Raw genomic sequence first — 14,283 nt, 5'->3', positions numbered from 1 at the left:
GTCTACACGTCTCCGCGTTACACGTCTCTGCGTTACACGTCTACACGTCTCTGCGTTACACATCTACACGTCTTTGCATGAGACGTCCACACATCTCTGCGTTACACGTCCACACGTCTCTGTGTTACACGTCCACACGTCTCTGTGTTACACATCCACACGTCTCTGTGATACACATCCACACGTCTCTGCGTGATACGTCCACACGTCTCTGTGTGACACGTCCACACTTCTCTGTGTGAGATGTCTACGTGTCTCTGTGTGAGACGTCTACAACATTCAGTGCTCCATAAAGCGCCTGCTCAGGGTCTCTCTGGTGTAACTCGGGCTACTAGCATGTTTACTCTTTGGTAAATACTCCTACATTCGTTCACTCGCTCGTCATCAGCATCAGGGTGGATATGAAGTTACCCAGGGATCTCCTCCGAGCGCGAGATACTTATTCACACCTCAGTACAATTGATCTCAGTCAGTGCTGCTGCTACAAGGTGTACAGAGACGTGGGAGAGCAGGAGACACTCTGGGATGTGTTTAAATTTACTGCATTCAGTTACAGACAAAAATACTGACTGTGTGAGCAGGGCTTCAGACCCACACACACATCTCCGGAGGAGAGCAACCAGAGAGATGATGCTGAGGATGAGGAACCGTCAGGATGGGGTTTAGGCCACGCCCTCTAGACACGGTGTCATGTTACACCACTGACATACTGTCGAACTCACAGGAGTGAGAATACAATAAAGTCATGTGGAGTTGCAGTGATGATCAGTTTAAAGACTTCCAGCTGGAGTGAAATGAGAGCGATGATGAAACTCACCTCCGATATCCGGCCTCAGCTTGTTGTCGTATCCGTCCAGTAAACTGTTGAGGATGTGAGTGACGTCGCTCTCGTACACCTTCGGGGTCAACACCCAGGTTTTGTTTGCCACTTCATCATCATCGTTTTCTGCTTGGAGAGAACTGGAAACAAAAAAGAGGGAAAAACAGAGTGAGGTGATGAAAAGAACATGAGTGAGGTGAAAATCTTTAGCAAAACAAATTCTACAGCTAAAACTGTCCACAGTTAGAGAGGAACTGCAGAAATGATGAAATATCTGGCATGAAAGTGATGAAATGCTCAAACAGCTGAACGCTGATCTCACTCACTCATCTTCTACCGCTTATCTGAACTTCTCGGGTCACGGGGAGCCTGTGCCTGTCATCGGGCATCGAGGCAGGATACACCCTGGACGGAGTGCCAACCCATCACAGGGCACACACACTCTCATTCACTCACACACACACACTCACACACACTCACACACTATGGATAATTTTCCAGAGATGCCAATCAACCTACCATGCATGTCTTTGGACCGGGGGAGGAAACCGGAGTACCCGGAGGAAACCCCCGAGGCACGGGGAGAACATGCAAACTCCACACACACAAGGCGGAGGCGGGAATCGAACCCCGACCCTGGAGGTGTGTGTGAGGCGAACATGCTAACCACTAAGCCACTGTGCCCCCCCCCCCCATGATCCCAGACAACTTCTGAAAATAAAGCTGAATAAAATGATGAAGATTTGAGCAGAACTGAGACTCAGACTCGTGTCTTATGACCTTCTCATGATTTCACCTACATTAGTCCTGCGTGTTATCGTGAGAGATCAGTCACCTACCAACAACACCAAACTCAACACACACTAAATCCTGACACTACGCTATTTAACAGATCAGTTTTTCATCCAGAGCTCATGAATTTTCAGAGACCGAGCAGACCGTAACCATGGAAGCGGCCGGAGAAAAAGCCCGGTGCTCTGCGAGGATAAATCATCTCGTCAGTGCTGGAGACAGAAAAGCCCAGAGCTCAACAAGCCGTCTCCTGCAGGGTGTTCTGGGAAAAACAGCATCATCCCGTAACCTACTGTCTGCTCCTACAGACCTCTGAGTGCTCAAAGCTTCTCTAAAGTCCATTACATCTTCTGGCCAGACTCCCGGTCTGTTCTTCTAGCAGAGGGAAAAAAACCTCTCTAATGAATGTAAAGCAGCAGGCAGGCACCGTGTTAGTTACAGGAAGATGGAGGAGACACTCCACATCCACAGGAGTGAATTTACAAATAATCTGAACTGCAATAAAGCACAAGACAGAAGCGCGCGCACACACACACACACACACACACACACACACACACACACACACACACACACACACACAGCTGCTGAGTTCTGGACTCTGATTGGTCAGAAGGTGTTGATGACTTCTCTCTAACAGAAGCTCTGACTGTAGAGCAGGTTTATATTAATCTACCCACTCTGATGCCTGACCGTTTCCATAGTAACAGCTCGTCCATAGCGACGTGTACACAACACACTATGACATACGGAAGGAGTCTCCAGTGTGAGCTCTGTGTCTCAGTCAGAGGTGAAGCTGTAAAGTTCTCCCCATCTTCAGACAGAGGAGTTCTGTGTGTTTCTCAGGAACACGTGATGCTTTAAACTAAACTGACTCGTTATCATTAAACGTAACTCCAGAACCGCAGTAAGGAGGAAATGACCATGTGGAAGCTGCTGATGTAGGACCTGAAACATCTCACTGTGGGGGTTTATATTCATGACGTCTCCTCATCCTGCTTGATTAGAGACAATCTGCTCCTCTGTCCTGCTGCACACCAGGTCCTGGAGTTAATGAGAAGGTTCAAAGCCTGAGTGAAGACGTTTCAGCTGAATTCGTGAACCACTTTTTTGTAACTGAACGGTTTTAGTTTGAGACACAGAAGCGACAGGCCGAGCGACAGGCCGAGAGACAGGCCGAGCGACAGGCCGAGAGACAGGCCGAGAGACAGGCCGAGAGACAGGCCGAGAGACAGGCCGAGCGACAGGCCGAGCAACAGGCCGAGAGACAGGCCGAGAGACAGGCCGAGCGACAGGCCGAGAGACAGGCCGAGAGACAGGCCGAGCGACAGGCCGAGAGACAGGCCGAGCGACAGGCCGAGAGACAGGCCGAGAGACAGGCCGAGCGACAGGCCGAGAGACAGGCCGAGCGACAGGCCGAGCGACAGGCCGAGAGACAGGCCGAGCGACAGGCCGAGAGACAGGCCGAGAGACAGGCCGAGAGACAGGCCGGGAGACAGGCCGAGCGACAGGCCGGGAGACAGGCCGAGCGACAGGCCGAGAGACAGGCCGAGAGACAGGCCGGGAGACAGGCCGGGAGACAGGCCGAGCGACAGGCCGGGAGACAGGCCGAGCGACAGGCCGAGCGACAGGCCGGGAGACAGGCCGGGAGACAGGCCGAGCGACAGGCCGAGCGACTGACCGAGCGACAGGCCGAGCGACAGGCCGGGAGACAGGCCGGGAGACAGGCCGGGAGACAGGCCGGGAGACAGGCCGGGAGACAGGCCGAGCGACTGACCGAGCGACAGGCCGAGCGACAGGCCGAGCGACTGACCGAGCGACTGACTGAGCGACAGGCCGAGCGACAGGCCGAGCGACAGGCCGAGCGACTGACCGAGCGACTGACTGAGCGACAGGCCGAGAGACAGGCCGAGCGACAGGCCGAGTCTCAGCTCTTTAGCACAATGATTTATAATCACACTGTACAAACATCACACAGGTCAGGATGGGTTTCCTCTCCTCTTAGAGTTCAGTTCCTCTCAAGGTATCTACACACACACACACACACACACACACACACACACACACACACTGTCTACACACACACACACAAACACACAAACACACACACACTGTCTACACACACAAACAAACACACACACACACACACACACACACACACACACACACACTGTCCACACACACACACTGTCTATACACACACACACACAAACACACACACACTGTCTACACACACACACACACACACACACACTGTCTACACACACACAAACACACACACACTGTCTACACACACACAAACACACACACATTTCTTCTGTTTACAGGAAAATTAGAGCATATTTCTCTCTCACTCTCTCTCTGTCTCTCTGTCTCTATTTGTCTCTCTGTCTCACTCTCTCTCTGTCTCTCATTCTCTCTCACTCTCTCTGTCTCTCTCTCTCACTCTCTCTCTCACTCTCTCTGTCTCTCATTCTCTCTCACTCTCTCTGTCTCTCTCTCTCACTCTCTGTCTCTCTCTCACTCTCTCTGTCTCTCTCTCTCTCATGTCACACCTGATCTCGTGTCTCTTCATCCTTTAACCAATGTTAGTCAGTAAGCCCATTAGCCCATTAGCCTGTTAGCATGTTATGCATCCTTCCTGCTGTGGTTTTGTGTTTGTTGCTGATGGAGGTGTGTGTTGTGTGTTGTGTGTTGTGTGTTTCTTTGTGATATTGTCTGCGTCTCTGTCTCTCTTCAGCCTGCCAGGATGCTTCACCTCCCACACACTCACAACATTTTAACTTTATTTTGCTCAGGTCTCTGTGTTAGCGCCATGTTGTGTATTATTTTGTGTAGTAGGCGTGTTATTGTGTTATTGTGTTATTGTGTTATTTGTCCTTTTGACTCCACAGCAGGTGTGTTGGTGGCTGCAGAGTTTCACACAACAATATAACTTTATAACACCTTTTATTTATAAGATTAATCTCCCAAACGAAGCCATGACAGGTTTCACTTCACAGTCGTCACAAACACACGTTATATTAGTGACAAACAAGCAAAGAAACACAAGCCTCAGTTTATAACAGCAATCAGTTACAACATACAGACTGAGCAAAAAAACACAAACAAGCAACGAAATATCCGTCATCTGCTAACAACAACAACAACAACAACAACAACAACAACAACACAAAAAACTGTCAGTTTACAGAATAAAAGCCCCAGTGTGGTCAGATTGCAGGATAATGTGGGCGTGTCCCCATTGTGATCATTCTGAGGGATAATGTGGGTGTGTCCCCAGTGTGGTCAGTCTACAGGATAATATGGGCGTGTCCCAGTGTGGTCAGTCTGCAGGACAATGTGGACGTGTCCCAGTGTGGTCAGATTGCAAAATAATGTGGACGTGTCCCAGTGTGGTCAATCTGCAGGATAATGTGGGTGTGTCCCCTGTGTGGTCAGTCTACAGGATAATATGGGCGTGTCCCAGTGTGGTCAGTCTGCAGGACAATGTGGACGTGTCCCAGTGAGGTCAGATTGCAAAATAATGTGGGCGTGTCCCAGTGTGGTCAGTCTGCAGGATAATGTGGGCGTGTCCCAGTGTGGTCAGTCTGCAGGATAATGTGGGCGTGTCCCAGTGTGGTCAGTCTGCAGGACAATGTGGACGTGTCCCAGTGTGGTCAGTCTACAGGATAATATGGGCATGTCCCAGTGTGGTCAGATTGCAGGATAATGTGGGCGTGTCCCAGTGTGGTCAGTCTGCAGGATAATGTGGGCGTGTCCCAGTGAGGTCAGTCTGCAGGATAATGTGGGCGTGTCCCAGTGTGGTCAGTCTGCAGGACAATGTGGGCGTGTCCCAGTGAGGTCAGATTGCAGGATAATGTGGGCGTGTCCCAGTGAGGTCAGATTGCAGGATAATGTGGGCGTGTCCCAGTGTGGTCAGATTGCAGGATAATGTGGGCGTGTCCCAGTGAGGTCAGATTGCAGGATAATGTGGGCGTGTCCCAGTGAGGTCAGATTGCAGGATAATGTGGGCGTGTCCCAGTGTGGTCAGATTGCAGGATAATGTGGGCGTGTCCCAGTGAGGTCAGATTGCAGGATAATGTGGGCGTGTCCCAGTGAGGTCAGATTGCAGGATAATGTGGGCGTGTCCCAGTGAGGTCAGATTGCAGGATAATGTGGGCGTGTCCCAGTGAGGTCAGATTGCAGGATAATGTGGGCGTGTCCCCAGTGAGGTCAGATTGCAGGATAATGTGGGCGTGTCCCAGTGTGGTCAGATTGCAGGATAATGTGGGCGTGTCCCAGTGAGGTCAGATTGCAGGATAATGTGGGCGTGTCCCAGTGAGGTCAGATTGCAGGATAATGTGGGCGTGTCCCGCTCAGACGTGAACACTGCATGGTTACAGAATGAGCAGCGAACATGTGCTGACTGTTGTGTCATATTTACATGGTGATATGATTAGCAGTGTTCATGTTAAATGCCATCAGCGACGCTCCACACTCAGGGCTCTGCTCTCTCACAGACACCAGTTCACATCCCAGTACTGATGTGATGGTGTTATTGTGTGTTCTAGTCCCACACACAGCTTTCTCAGGTTCTGAAAATGACGAGGTTTTCTTCAAACATCTGCTTGTGTTTAGATATCTGTCCTGATAGGTCTGTGTGTCTGTGTGTGTGTGTGTGTGTGTGTGTGTGTGTGTGTGTGTGTGTGTGTGTGTGTGTGTGTGTGTGTGTGTGTGAATGTGTGTAGGTGTGTGTGTGTTTGTGTGTGTGTTTGTGTGTGTGTGTGCATGTATGTGTTTGTGTGAATGTGTGTGTGAATGTGTGTGTGTGTGTGTGTGTGTGTGTGTGTGTTTGTGTGTGTGTGTGAATGTGTGCATGTATGTGTGTGTGTGTAAATGTGTGTGTGAATGTGTGCATGTATGTGGTTGTGGGAATGTGTGTGTGGGTGAATGTGTGTGTGAATGTGTGTGTGTGTGTGTGTGTGTGTGTGTGTGTGTGTGTGTGTGTGTGTGTGTGTGTGTGTTTGTGTGTGTGTGTGAATGTGTGTGTGTGTGTGTGTGTGTGACTGTGTGTGTGTGTGTGTGTGTGTGTGTGTGTGTGTGTGTGTGTGTGTGTGTGAGTGTGTGCGTGTATGTGTGTGTGTGTGCGTGTGTGTGTTTGTGTGTGTTTGTGTGTGTGTGCGTGTATATGTGTGTGTGTGTGTGTGTGTGTGTGTGTGTGTGTAAACAGATAAACAGAGGTCATGTCCTCTACCCCATAAGGAGACGAGAGCTTTAATCCTCCTGACCTCAGAGTCCCTGAATGATCACATGACCTCTAAACACGAGCTGTTCCGGTTCCCTGAAGCAGATTATCTCAATCAGAGCCGTTAACGCCACGCTGAGCTCGACCAGGTCCCATCAGGAGCCGATGCTCTCGTTAGCGACACGTACGCCAGTGAATGTGGGCGGAGCTTATTAAAGGTGTTTAAACCCGTTTGTGGTTCCTCAGTAACGAGCTGAGATGTATTTGGTCTTGTGGACAGTAAGAGAGAGACTGCAGAGGTTCTGTAGAGCTGCTATAACACAATGACACGAGCAGATCCACCTCTCGTCTGATCGCAGCTCTTCTGGGTCATTATCTATTCCCTCACCTTCTGAAACTTCTGCTCATCATGGGTTCAAGTTTCAGAGCTGCTGAGAGGAGATAATGTGATGATGATGATGTGATCCACAAACTCATCCTCAGCTCCTCTCCCTCACTGTGTCTGAGGCTCGCTAACCTGCGTGATGTTAGAAAGCTTTCACAGGGATGAAGGTGAGCTCAGGGTTCTGCTCCGTGAGCCCCCCCCCTCCCTCCCCCCGCAGCATGACATCCAAACCATGTGCAGTCTTTAGAGCAGCGGAGCTTTAATCCCTGCCTGGATGCTGCAGATGAAATAAAACGGCGGCCGCGGCGATGTGCCACATGTCACGCTGTCGCTAACTCACAGGAGGTTTTGATCTGAGCAGAAATGTCACGCTGACCTTCTGGTTCCTACACACTCCACACCTCTCGTACCTGCAGCTCTGCCCCAGTTCACACTGAAACTCAACACAAATCTGGTGCTGAAGCTCTTAAAGAACCTGAACAGACTTTTAAAATCATTTCTGATTTCTATATATAAACAAAGTACACTAGATATTTCCAAAAGTATGTGCACCCCTGAGTATCACACCGTGTGTGTGTTGAACATCTCCTCCTAGATCGATTCCCTCTGCTGCTCTGATCAGCGCCGGTCTTCTGGAAGGTTCTCCACTAGATGTAGGTTTGTGTCTGTGGGGATTAGTGATCATTCAGCTACAAGAGCATTAGTGAGATCAGACACTGATGTTGGTGAGGAGGTCTGGGGTTCAGTCGATGTCGGTCTCAGTCGGTCTCTAACGTCCTGAACACCTCTAATGTCCTGAACACCTCTAACGTCCTGAACACCTCTAACGTCCTGACCATCTCTAACGTCCTGAACACCTCTAACGTCCTGAACACCTCTAACATCCTGAGCACCTCTAACGTCCTGAACATCTCTAACGTCCTGAACACCTCTAATGTCCTGAACACTAACGTCCTGAACACTAACGTCCTGAACACTAATGTCCTGAACATCTCTAATGTCCTGAACACCTCTAATGTCCTGAACACCTCTAACGTCCTGAACACCTCTAGTGTCCTGAACACCTCCTCCTCCTGCACCGACCGACTGCGTCTCAACTCGTCTCACTCTACCCCTCAGATTTTATGTCACAGCTGGACATGTTAGTGTCAGATGTTCCGAGCAAAGCGGCTGAGAGAAATCAGAACAAAGTCTGCGTTCACACGTCCTTTATATCAGAAGCTTCAAGTCACAAATCTTATTCACAGAATTTCTCCTTTACAGTAAAATAACAACCGAGTTATTCCACGAGTTCACAACAATATAAACACAATAAACCACAAAGATCTGTGTGTGTGTGTGTGTGTGTGTGTGTGTGTGTGTGTCTGTGTGTGTGTGTGTGTGTGTGTGTGTAAATGACATAATATTTGATTAAAATGTTTTGACGTTAGAGGACAAACAGTAAAAGTCTCCACAGAACCTTCACAAAAGCCAACAGAACCCTTTCAGGTGTTAGAGGAAGATCTCGAGCTCTTCATCCTGGACAAATCCTCCTTAATCCCATTAGTGACTTAATCCCATTACATCCTGTTTGTCAGCTTCATTTAGTTTGTGTTGAGTTCGTCATCTGGTTTAGAAGCTCCAGATTCCTGCTCGATTAACACGTTCCTCTAAACACAGCTGAGCTGTAACTCCATCCCATCGTGTCTAATGACTTCTTTCATTTAACCAAACGCTCAGCTGTGATGTCATCAGTGTGCCAAACACTCAGCTGTGATGTCATCAGTGTGCCAAACGCTCAGCTGTGATGTCATCAGTGTGCCAAACGCTCAGCTGTGATGTCATCAGTGTGCCAAACGCTCAGCTGTGATGTCATCAGTGTGCCAAACGCTCAGCTGTGATGTCATCAGTGTGCCAAACGCTCAGCTGTGATGTCATCAGTGTGCCAAACGCTCAGCTGTGATGTCATCAGTGTGCCAAACGCTCAGCTGTGATGTCATCAGTGTGCCAAACGCTCAGCTGTGATGTCATCAATGTGCCAAACGCTCAGCTTGTGATTGTCATCAAGTGTGCCAAAACGCGCAGCTGTGATGTCAATCAGTTGTGCCAAACGCTCAGCTTGTGATGGTCATCAATGTGCCAAACGCTCAGCTGTGATGTCATCAGTGTGCAAACGCTCAGCTGTGATGTCATCAGTGTTGCAAAACGCTCAGCTGTGATGTCATCAGTGTGACAAACGCTCAAGCTGTGATGTCATCAGTGTGCCAAAACGCTCAGCTTGTGATGTCCATCAAGTTGTGCCAAACGCTCAGCTGTGATGTCATCAGTGTGCCAAACGCTCAGCTGTGATGTCATCAGTGTGCCAAACGCTCAGCTGTGATGTCATCAGTGTGCCAAACGCTCAGCTGTGATGTCATCAGTGTGCCAAACGCTCAGCTGTGATGTCATCAGTGTGCGTCTTCTATTTTCAGCCACATTTAAATGAACAAGATGGTGGGTTTATGGAAAAGGTCCAAGTTTCTTTGTTAAAACAAGGAGTGGATGAAGCTAAGATAATAAACTGTTCCTGATGAATATGTGTTCCACTGCCTCGTGCTTAGTCTGTAGTTTGTCTGTAGTCTGTCAGTAATGAGCAGTCTGTCTGTAATGAGCAGTCTGTCTGTAATGAGCAGTTTGTCTGTAATGAGCAGTTTGTCTGTAATGAGCAGTTTGTCTGTAGACTGTCTGTAATGAGCAGTTTGTCTGTAATGAGCAGTTTGTCTGTAGACTGTCTGTAATGAGCAGTTTGTCTGTAATGAGCAGTTTGTCTGTAGTCTGTCTGTAATGAGCAGTCTGTCTGTAGTCTGTCAGTAATGAGCAGTTTGTCTGTAGTTTGTCTGTAGTCTGTCTGTAGTCTGTCTGTAATGAGCAGTTTGTCTGTAGTCTGTCTGTAATGAGCAGTCTGTCTGTAGTCTGTCAGTAATGAGCAGTCTGTCTGTAGTCTGTCTGTAGTCTGTCTGTAATGAGCAGTCTGTCTGTAGTCTGTCAGTAATGAGCAGTCTGTCTGTAGTCTGTCAGTAATGAGCAGTCTGTCTGTAGTCTGTCTGTAGTCTGTCTGTAATGAGCAGTTTGTCTGTAGTCTGTCAGTAATGAGCAGTTTGTCAGTAATGAGCAGTCTGTCTGTAATGAGCAGTCTGTCTGTAGTCTGTCAGTAATGAGCAGTTTGTCAGTAATGAGCAGTCTGTCTGTAATGAGCAGTCTGTCTGTAGTCTGTCTGTAGTCTGTCTGTAATGAGCAGTCTGTCTGTAGTCTGTCTGTAATGAGCAGTTTGTCAGTAATGAGCAGTCTGTCTGTAATGAGCAGTTTGTCTGTAGTCTGTCTGTAGTCTGTCTGTAATGAGCAGTTTGTCAGTAATGAGCAGTCTGTCTGTAATGAGCAGTCTGTCTGTAGTCTGTCTGTAGTTTGTCAGTAATGAGCAGTCTGTCTGTAGTCTGTCTGTAATGAGCAGTTTGTCTGTAGTCTGTCAGTAATGAGCAGTCTGTCTGTAGTCTGTCAGTAATGAGCAGTCTGTCTGTAGACGGCAGGAAGCGTCTGTGTTCTGGATGTTCTGTGGACTCCATGATCACGTTTATATTCGTGTCAGAAGGTAGATCATGAGCGTGTGTGTAGATATTCACAGGTCAGACTCACAAGACACCAGGCATCAGGAAGAAGGGACAGTAACTGGGTGGGACACTGAAATAAACTGCTAACATCTTTACAGCAGCAGATAAAAGGAGCATTAGATGAAAATGTATGAAGAGGACGAGACGAGACGAGACGAGATACTGTTTCTGCTGCTCCATCTCTGCTCGTCTCTCTCTCTCTCTCTCTCTCTCTCTCTCTCTCTCTCTCTCTCTCTCTCTCTCTCTCTCTCTCTGTGTCTCTGTGTCTCTCTCTGTCTCTCTCTCTCTCTCTCCGTCTCTCTCTCTTTCTGTCTCTCTCTCTCTCTCTCTCTCTCTCTCTCTCTCTCTCTCTCTCTGTCTCTCTGTGTCTCTCTCCCTGTCTCTGTCTCTCTCCGTCTCTCTCTCTCTTTTTCTGTGTCTCTCTCTCTGTCTCTCTTTCTGTGTGTGTCTCTCTCTCTCTCTGTGTCTCAGTGTCTCTCTCTCTCTGTCTCTGTCTCTGTCTCTCTCTCTCTCTCTGCCTCTCTCTGTATCTCTGTCTATCTCTCTCTGTGTCTCTCACTTTCTCTCACTCTCTCTCTCTCTCTCTCTCTCTCTCTCTCTCTCTCTCTCTCTCACACACACACACACACACACACACACACACACACACACACACACACACACACACACACACACACACAGGCCTGTTCCCTGTTTCCTTATCTAACATGGACACAGTAATTTCCCTGTCTGTACAAGCAGAGCATCAGTGTTTACTCATGCATGTGTGTCTCCAGGCGAGTCGAACTGGACCACTGCATCATCACCGCTTCATCAGAGCATCTGATGGAATCATCACAGTGCTACAGCATCACCACCTCCATCACCACACCATGTCAACACTCCACCATCAGAGGATCTCATCATCACCACCTCCATCACCACACCATGTCAACACTCCACCATCAGAGGATCTCATCATCACCACCTCCATCACCACACCATGTCAACACTCCACCATCAGAGGATCTCATCATCACCACCTCCATCACCACCACCACATCATCACAGTTTCAGGACTACCTGGTACCACATCATCACCAGACCATCACTCCATCATCACTCCATCACCACATTCTCATCCCAGCATCATCACTCCATCACCACTCCATCACCACATTCTCATCACTCCATCATCACTCCATCACCACATTCTCATCCCAGCATCATCACTCCATCATCACTCCATCACCACATTCTCATCCCAGCATCATCACTCCATCACCACATTCTCATCACAGCATCATCACTCCATCATCACTCCATCATCACTCCATCATCACTCCATCATCACTCCATCATCACTCCATCTTCACTACATCATCACTCCATCATCACTCCATCACCACATTCTCATCACAGCATCATCACTCCATCATCACAGCGCCCTCACTCCATCATCACTCCATCATCACTCCATCACCACATTCTCATCACAGCATCATCACTCCATCATCACTCCATCATCACATTCTCATCACAGCATCATCCTTCCATCATCACTCCATCATCATTCCATCATCACTCCATCACCACATTCTCATCACAGCATCATCACTCCATCATCACTCCATCATCACTCCATCACCACATTCTCATCACTCCATCATCATTCCATCATCACTCCATCACCACATTCTCATCACAGCATCATCACGGCGCCATATTGACGAGGTGATGGTGTAAAGGTGTAGAAGGTAACAACCATCTCATTACGCTGCTCTTCTGCGCACGCGAGTGTGTTACGGAACGTGTTTAACGTCACATCCTCACGTGTTTCATCACTCCGACTAAACATCCAGGTTGTGATTCAGCTCCATTTTATTTTATTCTTTATTCTCACATCTTACCTGGAGATGAGCAGCGCGCAGAGGAAGAGCCTGAGGAAGAGCTCGGGGAGAGCCATCATCATCATCATCATCATCCTCAGCACCACATCACCACATCACCATCTGCACTCACACGGACACACGCGTTTCCTGCTCTTCCTCTTCCTCCTCTTCCTCCCTCACTGCTGCTCTGCTGCGCGAAACATCGCCGCGATCCGACGCTGAAAAATGGCGGAAATGATGCGAGGAAACGCAACCGCGACGCTCCCGGAACACTCCAGTGTGTGTGTGTGTGTGTGTGTGTGTGTGTGTGTGTGTGTGTGTGTGTGTGTGAGTGTGAGTGTGAGTGTGTGTGTAATTGAGAGCGATAGGAGGGGGAACTGATGCGCGCTCCCGGAGCCTCAACGCGAGAAGAGAGGAGAGGAAAAACAGAAAGGAGACGTGCGCGCACCCGTCAATCCCTGTGCGTACGTGCGCGCACACAGATGTTCGCGTGCTTACTCTCTCTCTCTCTCTCTCTCTCTCATGAGTGTTTATATACAATTAGAAAATAATATTTCGAAAATATAAAAAATAATTTGAGAAGAAAATAGAAATAGTGCCGGAAAATAAATGTAAAGCGTTATATAATTTTGTAATAGTGTGTGTGTGTGTGTGTGTGTGTGTGTGTGTGTGTGTGTGTGTGTGTGTGTGTGTGTGTGTATGCCTGGGTGTGTGTCTCTCTGTGTGTGTCTGTGTGTGTGTGTGTGTGTGTATATATGCCTGTGTGTGTGTCTGTGCGTGTGTATGCCCACGTGTGTCTGTGTGTGTATGCCTGGGTGTGTGTCTCTGTGTGTGTGTGTGTGTGTGTATATATGCCTGTGTGTGTGTCTGTGCGTGTGTATGCCGCCTGGGTGTGTGTCTCTCTGTGTGTGTGTGTGTGTGTGTGTGTGTATATATGCCTGTGTATGTCTGTGCGTGTGTATGCCCGCGTGGGTCTGTGTGTCTGTCTGTGTCTGTGTGTGTCTGTGTCTGTGTGTATGCCTGTTTGTGTGTGTGTCTGTGTGTGTGGCTGTGTGTGTATGCCTCTGTGTGTGTGTGTGTGTATGTGTGTCTGTCTGTGTGTGTGTATGCCTGGGTGTGTGTCTCTCTGTGTGTGTCTGTGTGTGTGTGTATATATGCCTGTGTGTGTGTCTGTGCGTGTGTATGCCCACGTGTGTGTGTGTGTGTGTGTGTGTGTATGCCTGGGTGTGTGTTTCTGTCTGTGTGTCTGTGCGTGTGTATGCATGTGTTCGTCAGGACTGAGTGTGTTCGTCAGGACTGAGTGTGTTCTCAGGACTGAGTGTGTTCTCAGGACTGAGTGTGTTCTCAGGACTGAGTGTGTTCCTCAGGACTGAGTGTGTTTGTCAGGACTGAGTGTGTTCTCAGGACTGAGTGTGTTCGTCAGGACTGAGTGTGTTCGTCAGGACTGAGTGTGTTCGTCCGGACTGAGTGTGTTCTCAGGACTGAGTGTGTTCTCAGGAAGGACTGAGTGTGTTCTCAGGACTGAGTGTGTTCTCAGGACTGAGTGTGTTCTCAGGACTGAGTGT

The 14,283-nt window shown here is 48.8% G+C and overlaps 1 protein-coding gene across 5 annotated transcripts in view; it reads right to left on the bottom strand.

Moving 5' to 3' along the window:
• gabrg2 (gamma-aminobutyric acid type A receptor subunit gamma2) overlaps positions 1–13,118 on the bottom strand; it is a 41,493-nt gene extending 28,375 nt beyond the window's left edge. For 3 of the 5 annotated variants that reach the window (XM_047805802.1, XM_047805804.1, XM_047805806.1), the window contains exons 1-2: positions 12,737–13,117; positions 818–960 (exon numbers count right to left, since the gene is read on the bottom strand). In XM_047805802.1, coding sequence (XP_047661758.1) covers positions 818–960; positions 12,737–12,810 — 217 coding nt within the window. In that variant the 5' untranslated portion in view covers positions 12,811–13,117. Of the gene's footprint in view, positions 1–817; positions 961–12,736 lie in introns of all 5 variants that reach the window. The other 2 variants (XM_047805801.1, XM_047805805.1) reach the window with 1 other exon arrangement.
• Between the last annotated feature and the right edge of the window lie 1,165 nt (positions 13,119–14,283).

This window comes from Tachysurus fulvidraco, chromosome 21, assembly GCF_022655615.1.
Source record: "Tachysurus fulvidraco isolate hzauxx_2018 chromosome 21, HZAU_PFXX_2.0, whole genome shotgun sequence".
Classification (NCBI taxonomy): Eukaryota; Metazoa; Chordata; class Actinopteri; order Siluriformes; family Bagridae; genus Tachysurus; species Tachysurus fulvidraco.
Note: the sequence above shows the minus strand (reverse complement) of the source record. Positions and strands in the feature narration are given on the sequence as shown.